We start from the raw sequence: 8228 nt of genomic DNA, 5'->3' as shown, positions 1-8228 counted from the left end.
TTAGTACCTTTTATGAGGTTGTTTGTGGTTTTGTGAGCGTTACTTAGATAAAATGTGTGTTGTCTAAATTGCTACATTTAAGAATGCAATTTGCAATTGTATTGCTGCAGCAATTTCAATTAATTTTTCTATGGATATTATTCATGTAGGTTGTCGATTATAGTTTGAAAACCCGCAGGGGCATTCCTAGTAGTGTAAGGCTACGGAAGAGCCGCCGAGGTTTTGGATTTTCCACCTGAAATTGATCGGTGACGGTGGCGTCTAACATGACAGCCCTCTTCAACCTGAAGGCACGCAAATTGGGTTATCCATTTTTTTCCAAAACTAAAAGATTTGTTGTTAGGGTTGGGGATTTAAAACCCTCGCATTTTCCTCTTCAAAATCTGCTACTCTGCAGACATTTCACCTCAGAAATCTCAGAAACTCACCATGAGTTTAAAGTCAATTACCTCATAAACTCATGTGGGTTGTCCCCAGAAGGTGCAATTTCGGCCTCCAAGATGGTCGGGTTGTGATCCCTAGAGAAACCATACTCTGTTTTGTCTTTTCTCAGAAACCAACTTCAAGCTATGGTGCACCACCAGCTCGATCGCCTGTTCACACCCACCCGAGCTCGACGTGTGGGCTCCACGAGCACATCGTCGATCCCCATCCTCATCGTCGTCTTCTGTGTAATCGTAATCGAAATTAGCGGTAGCAGCAGACGAGACACCATTAGAGCTGGAGTGAATCAAGGCAAGCACAACGAAGTTCTTGCAGAGGGCCTAAACGGAGTTCCTGACAACTGTGACATAGCAGCAGTAGGGGCAGACGAAGGTAGTATCCGGACACGAAGAGAACATTTTGGACAAGCAGTTCTTGCAGAAGCCATGGCCACACTAAAGCTGTTCAAGCAGGAAATCTCACTGGGAGGGGTCCCTGGCTCGAGCATATAGCTCCCCGAGGAGTTGGCATTTTGGTCAATTGTCGGGCTCCAGTTTGCCAAAATACGGTAAGAAGATGACAAAGTTAGTTCTGAAAGGTGCCTTTGTGGGGCCTTTGGTATAAGTCTTAAAACTCACAATCAAAACTAACTAAATTCTTAGGTGTGCCACTGCCATCTCAGTATGGCAAATGTAAAACAAGTGTGTTTAAGCTGATTACTTGCGCCCCAAGTTATTATGATTTCTTGTTATCAAATGATCATTGTAGATGGGTTGAGTCTACATTAAGTTCTTTTCTGTGCCTTGAGATCAAGGACTTTTAGTTGGTTATCTTGTATGCTTAAAAGGTGGAGGTCCTTATATGATCAAGCCATCGGTTTAATTCACACTTAGTCTCTTCATAACAGTAAAACCACTAAATGAACCAGATCTGAGAACTGATGAAACTTTGATTCATCAAAACACTGGAAATGACTTGAATATATACTGGGGAATACATCATATCACTAGATCTATCAACTTAAAGACAAAACAAAGAGAGTCGGGCAAGATTTCACCTTGTCGGGCAAAGTTTAAACGTCTTGCGGTTTCTTCTCTTTGTAGCTACAGAGGGTTAAGTACTAAAGTAAGATGAGTGGTAAACAAGTCTACAAGAGAATCGATACTACATCATTTAGAAAGGGTAGCAGAGCTTTTACACTAGACAAAAGATATCTTTTTAAGGGGAGTATAAGGCTAAAAGGGTGCAGAATCTGAGATCTGGGCTAATTACAGCTTTTGGATGCAAATCTTCCTCCTTTTATAGACGAATTAAACCGAGTGTGTAGTTTCTGCTCTTGCCCAAAAGCAATTGAAGGGCAGTGAGTCATCAGCATTTTTACATGTTCTGCCATTCAAAAAGTGCTTTTGGGCCGAGGATAGGTGGACTCTCATTAGTTATCACTTCTCTTGTAAGCACCTAACCTTTGCATTAAATGGGTAACCATCATATTATCTCGAGATGGGTATCTGGGCTTGACTCTAGGCCTCGGGCAAAACCTGTTTTCTCGAGCTCTTTTAGGCTTCTTTCACTTCAAGCCTAAAGTTAAATATTAACCCAAACAGACGCAAAAGCGAAACCCTTTCCTCCTTGTCGTAATGGGTCTGGCACACCAAGCAGCACTGCACTTTCATCGGATTCCGGCTGCTTTTCGTTCAGCTAAATTGAATCGATCGGATTTGAGTTTAGGATTTCAGAGCTCTGGGGGAGCTTAGAAGGTCGGGTTGGGAGTGGGAAAGTGCAGATCCATAAATAAAATGGGGAGAGAAAATGGAGATTTGAGAGAAATGAATGATCAGGTGGGGTGTTGGGCTAACAAGGAAAGAAATCTACACCAACAAAGAAAAAAGGGTTTTAGCCTTTTTAGAGAGAGAAAGAAAGAAAGAAAGAAAAGAAAGAAAGAGAAACTAGAGAGAGAGAGAAGGTTGTGTTTTGTCTTGTAACTTGCAATTTGCAACATGTTGTTTTTTTTGGAACTCTAATGAAAAACTCCCGGTATTGTTCACTTGAACGAAAAACCACATTTTTACACTAAAAAGTCAATCATGGTACTATTCAATTTGCCCTTTATTTTGTCCTTATAGTTAAAACTCAAAGTTTTCAAGTCTTTTTCATTTGTTTTCCTTTTTTTTTCTCTTTTCATTTTTTGTTTGGTGAAGTGATTTTTTTTCTTACGATTTTAATTTTTTATTTTATTTGTTTTATGATTTTGTTTTCGCTTTTTGTGAGCTAGAATATTTTAGGATAAAATGATATCGGTTTCATTATATTATGGAGCTCTTCAATTCAAAGAAATTTTAACAAAACAAAAAGGTCATTGGCCTAAACTAGTTATAATCGTAATAGTAGATTTGAGGACGAGACAAGTTCAAGAATAAGCAAAGGAAATGCACCCAAATCGTAAAATCTTTCACACTCAAACTCACATTCTAAAGTCAAAGGAATTCCATTCATGATGAAAAAAGTCAAACACTTTGAAAATTGACATTTGAGAAAATTTACTAACACAATCTTGAATATAGCAAACGGCATGTCACTCATCGACAATGAGTAACATCAACTCCAGTAACAAATATATTGTTACAACAAAGTAGACCTAGGAGAAGCTATCAACACACCAATCCAAAATTAAAATGTTCATTACAAAATACTGACAAATAATCTCACCAAGAAAGGCATTTATTAACGGAAAAGAAAAAATAAGACAAAAAATAAATATGCAGCAAGGCATAGGAAAATTAAGTTGGAAGGCTTGAAAATTGGGGAGGACTGTCATTAGTGGATAAAATTGATGAGTTTGAAACTCAAAGAATCAAATTGATAACTTGTTAAAAACATAAGTACATCTCCAAAGGAGATGTCAAATATGCCAAATATGATTAAAAGATATTTAGGTGTTCTCTAATGGATATGCCATATATGATGTGGCATGTGAGTCATTTGACTCTTTACTTTCTAACTACATTTTTTTATAGTAAACAAAAAATGAGTCAAATATATTTAATTGAATTTTTTTAATACATGGATCCCATTAACAACCAATAGAATAAAAACTACAATTAATTTTGATTATTTTTTAATAGTTAATGTAACTCTAAGCCTAATAAAATAATAAAATAAATATTTGACACATCTATTGGAATAAAAGAGAATTTAACACTTGTATTCAATTTGTCACATCAACTATCAAATAAAATTTTGACATATTATATTTGATATCTCCAAACGAGATGATAGGGACCCCCATTTGTGTGGTAAAAACCTGAAGAAAAAAAAACATGAAATGCTAAAAGCCTAAGGTTGTGTTTGTTTGCACTCACTAGCGTTCATTAGACTGGACTAGACTAAGTGGGAGTCTAGTCCCGTGTTTGATACAAATTGGGACAAGTTTTAATGACACTCGCCCCGATAAACAGGACTAAGTAGTTCGCTAGGGGGTCTTAGCGAGACCCTCCGAAATCGGCAGGATTGCTAAGCCCAACTCCTCCTGCTTCGTTCCTCCTCTCTTCGCCCTCCCATCAACTTGTTACTCGCAAGATGTGAAACCCAGGTCCCATATACAAACTCTGCCCTACTTCGCCCTTATCATCTACCATTTTCAAACCCAGATCCCACAAAATTGGAAACAAAAGGCAAAAATTTATGCAATATTTCCATTTTCAAAACTAGATCCAAATCCAAAATTCAGAACAAAAAAGAAAAAAAAAAAAAACAAAAGCAAAATCGATGTGCGTCTGAAACGCTTAGCAACTTTGCTCACACTCCACCTAGTCCAGACTCCCTGATCGCAGACCTTTGCTATTGATGCTAGAGAAGCAGACCCATGAATACCCAAATGACCCAGACTCTGAATGGGTTCTAATTTGCCAATTGGGTCCCAAAAAAAATAGGAAGAAAAGAGGGAGATGAGCAGAGAGAAATAGGAAGAAAAAGATGGAGATGAAGAGAGAGGGGTGAAGAAGAAAGAGGAAGAAACAGAGGGAAAGGGACGAAGCAAACTTGGAAAGAAATTGGGAGATTAGCAGAAAAGAATAAGGAATGGGGATGGGTGGTTTCTGAAGAAGAAAAAAAAGATAGTGGTAGTAATAAAATATTATTAAATATGAATTAAATAATATAAAATATTAATAAAATATGAATTAAAAATATATTTGTTATTGTCCAACTTTTTAGTCCGTCCGACACTACACCTAACTTAGTCTAATGTAAGCCTGTGCAATAAAGCTAATCCAGTGCGAGATCCGTGCAACAAACGCATCCTAAAACCCTTTGCACGGAAGAGCCAGCGAGGTTTTGGATTTTCCACCTGAAATTGATCGGTGCCGGCGGCGTCTAACATGGCAGCCCTCTTCAACCTGAAGGCGGGCAGATTGGGTTATTCACTTTTTTCCAAAACTAAAAGATTTGTTGTTAGGGTTGGGGATCTAAAAGCCTCGCATTTTCCTCTTCAAAATCTGCTACGGTGCAGACATTTCACCTCAAAACTCTCAGAAACCCACCACGATTCCACAGTCAATTACCTCATAAATTCATGTGGGTTGTCCCCAGAAGGTGCGATTTTAGCGTCTAAGTGGGTCAAGTTGCGATCCTCCAAAGAGCAGACGCCGTTGTGTCCTTTCTCAGAAACCATGGATTCTCTGAGACCCAGATCTCCAAGCTGGTGAGGACGTACCCACAATTTCTTAACTCCAATCCGGAGAAAACCCTTTTGCCGAAGCTTGAGTTTTCCACTTCGCTTGGAGTTTCAGAGGAGGACCTTGCAACAACTCTGGGTAATGAACCGATTCTTTTGGCAAGAAGCTTGGAGAAACAGATTCTACCCACTTACAATTTCCTCAGGAGTATGATTTCGGGGGGAAAAATTGCTTCAGTTTTCAGGCACTGCACGCGGATTTTCTTGGAAGGCCACTCTAAGAATGTTGAGCCAAATATTGGGATCTTAAGAGAATCAGGTATGCCCCAATCATGTATTTCTCTGATGGTAGCTCATTTTACCCTTGCTTTGATGCAAAACCGTAAAAAGTTTGCTCAAGTTGTGGGTGAGGTTAAGCAAATGGGTTTTGATATGGAAAAATCAATGTCTGTGATGGCTATAAAAGCTTTGAGTAGTGCCAATAGTAAGTCCATATGGACTCGAAATTGCGAAGTTTATAAGAGGTGGGGTTGGTCTGAGGATGATGTTCTCTCTGCTTTCAAGCGGCACCCAGTTTGTATGACCAGGTCGGAGAAGAAGATAATGCAAGTCATGGAATTTGTAGTGAACAAGATGGGATTGTCTTCGCAAATGATTGTCAAAGCCCCGGTGATCATGGGTTACAGTTAGGAGAAGAGGATTATCCCAAGGTTTTCGGTTCTGAAAGTTTTGATGTTGAAAGGATTAATGGATGAAAACAGGAATCTAGGTTGGGTGTTGTGTTTTACGGAGAAGCAATTTTTGGAGAGATTTGTGACCAGATATCGAACTGAAGTCCCTCAACTGTCGAGTGTGTACCAAGGGAAAGCTGGAATTCAAGATGTATGAGTACAGATGAAAATTGGTGAGATTGCAAATTCCAGCCACTTGATGCAGCACTACAACTGGTAGCAGCTTTGGCATTGTATTTTCAAGGGTATGTCTTGTATACTAAAAACTATTCCCTTAAATAATGTTCTAATTACATATGAGTGTGACATGCAATTCATCTTCTCTTATTTCACAACCATCGTTGATTGTGGCGTGGTTCAATTCAATCTATTACCAAGTGCAGTGGATAAAACTAAATTGGTGAGATTCCAAATTACAAATTAAAGAACGAACAGGCGCGCCCACACATATGTTGCACGGAGTTGCAAGTTTTTTCATTCCTTCATCGCCACAATAGATTAGATCGAATGCCAATAGAAGCAACATATGCATACAATCTATCGAAGACAATTCCCAGACGAACAAAGTCAGGAACAATCAATCTTAAGTTGAAAGCACCAAAATCACAGGGAGAGGAGCAGGTCAAATCTCAGATAAGAAAGTAGATATATAACTAAAGTAGCTAGACAATGAAATGCTAAGACAAACAAACAATTAACAACTGAATTCATTTCTAGAGAAAAATAAAACACTAGTTAAAAGTTAGCTGCTACCCATGGAAATGAACAGCACTGCATCTCCGATACTGCATCAAGGATTCTCAAATTAGAACAATATCTAACCTCGTTTGACCTACGTACATCATACATCCTGGACTGCAACTCTTCCTTGATACACACTCAATAACTGAGGTACTTCATCTATGTATCTGGCCACAAACCTCTCCAAGAAGCACTTCTCCACAGGCTTCAACAAAGAACGCAAACCCACGTTTTCAATCCCGTTTATCAGTCCTTTCAGCAACAAAACTTTAACAACTGAACATCTTGGAACCAATCTCTTCTCGAAACTGAAATTGAGGACCAGTGGGGTTTTCACAATCGTTTTTGAAGACCACCCCATCTCTTTCACTAAAAACTCCAGTGTTCGCATTAATTTCTTCTCTGAGATAATCATACACAGCGGCTGCCTCTTGAAAGCAGAGAGAACATCATCCTCAGACCAACCCCACCTCTTATAAACTTCGCGACATCGATTCCATACAGACCTATTGCTACCACCCAATGCGTATATTGCCTTCACCGAAGTGGTGTTTTGCAGATCAAAACCCATTTGCTTAACCTCGTCCACAAGTTCACTAAGCTCTTTAGGTTTCAATGTAAATGTGTTGGGATGATAAAGAAGCAACAGAGAAATGCTGGATTGGGGCATACCTAATTGTTTCAGAACCTCAATATTTGGCGCAACATTCTTGGAGTGGCCTTCTGCGAAAATCCAGGAGCCGCGCCTTAAAACGGAAACGACATTTTTCTGAGAAAGCAGACTCCTAAGGAAATCATAAGTGGGTGCAATCCGGTTCTCCAGGCTCAAAGACAAAAGAATCGGTTCAAATGTCAGAGTTTTTGCAAGGTGCTCCTTTGAAACTCCAATAGAAGCAAAAAACTCGAGCTTTGGCAAAAGGGTTTTCTCCGGACTGGACTTAAGAAGTTTTGGGCGTGACCTGACCATCTTGGAGATCTGGGTCTCAGAGAATCCATGGTTTCTGAGAAAGGACAAAACGGAGTCTGCTGTTTTGGGGGATCGCAACTTGACCCACTTAGATGATAAAATCGCACCTTCTGGGGACAGCCCACATGAGTTTATGAGGTAATTGACTGTGAAATCGTGGTGGGTTTCTGAGATTTCTGAGGTGAAATGTCTGCAGAGTAGCAGATTTTGAAGAGGAAAATGTGAGGGTTTTACATCTCCAACAACAAATCGTTTAAATGTGGAAGCAGCGACGCTGGAAGAAGAAGATTGCGGGTAACCCAATCTGAGGAGGGTGACTGCCTTCAATTTGTAGAGCCCCACCATGTCAATAGCCGACCGATTTCAAATTTGCAATTGGGATGATGGTTTGTGGTTTGATCGGGGAAGATGGGCTTTTGGCTCCGTATTTTACATTTTGCTTCAATACTGCGTCTCGAATTGGATGCTACGCAATTAAAGAGGCTTGAGAGCCGTTGGATTGTCATTCAATCCAATCCACGGCTGTTCTATTTTTCCCTAAGACTTCTCGTAGCAGACGGAACAAATTGGTCACTTCCTCGCTCTCCCTCCTATTATCTCAGCTCCGCTCGTCTTTTAGTCTCATTTATTTTCTGAAGTTGGTTTTGTCTAACTTTGCTATTTTTGTGCCACTTGATACTTCGTCATTTGTAAG

At 39.5% G+C, this 8228-nt stretch overlaps 2 protein-coding genes across 2 annotated transcripts; one reads left to right on the top strand and one right to left on the bottom strand.

Annotated features, from left to right (window-relative positions):
- The first annotated feature begins 569 nt into the window (after window positions 1–569).
- Window positions 570–5785, top strand: LOC103434683 (uncharacterized). The gene is made up of 2 exons (XM_029099155.1): window positions 570–914; window positions 5111–5785. The coding sequence occupies exons 1-2, from the start codon at window positions 570–572 to the stop codon at window positions 5783–5785; spliced, it is 1020 nt and encodes a 339-aa protein (XP_028954988.1).
- Window positions 5786–6667: 882 nt separating this feature from the next.
- On the bottom strand, window positions 6668–7879 carry LOC103435974 (transcription termination factor MTEF1, chloroplastic-like). The gene has a single exon (XM_008374405.2). It carries the CDS (start codon window positions 7877–7879, stop codon window positions 6668–6670), a length of 1212 nt encoding a protein of 403 aa, XP_008372627.2.
- Between the last annotated feature and the right edge of the window lie 349 nt (window positions 7880–8228).

The sequence above is a fragment of the Malus domestica genome, chromosome 02 (assembly GCF_042453785.1).
Source record: "Malus domestica chromosome 02, GDT2T_hap1".
NCBI lineage: Eukaryota > Viridiplantae > Streptophyta > Magnoliopsida > Rosales > Rosaceae > Malus > Malus domestica.
This window is presented reverse-complemented; position numbering and strand designations above follow the sequence as displayed.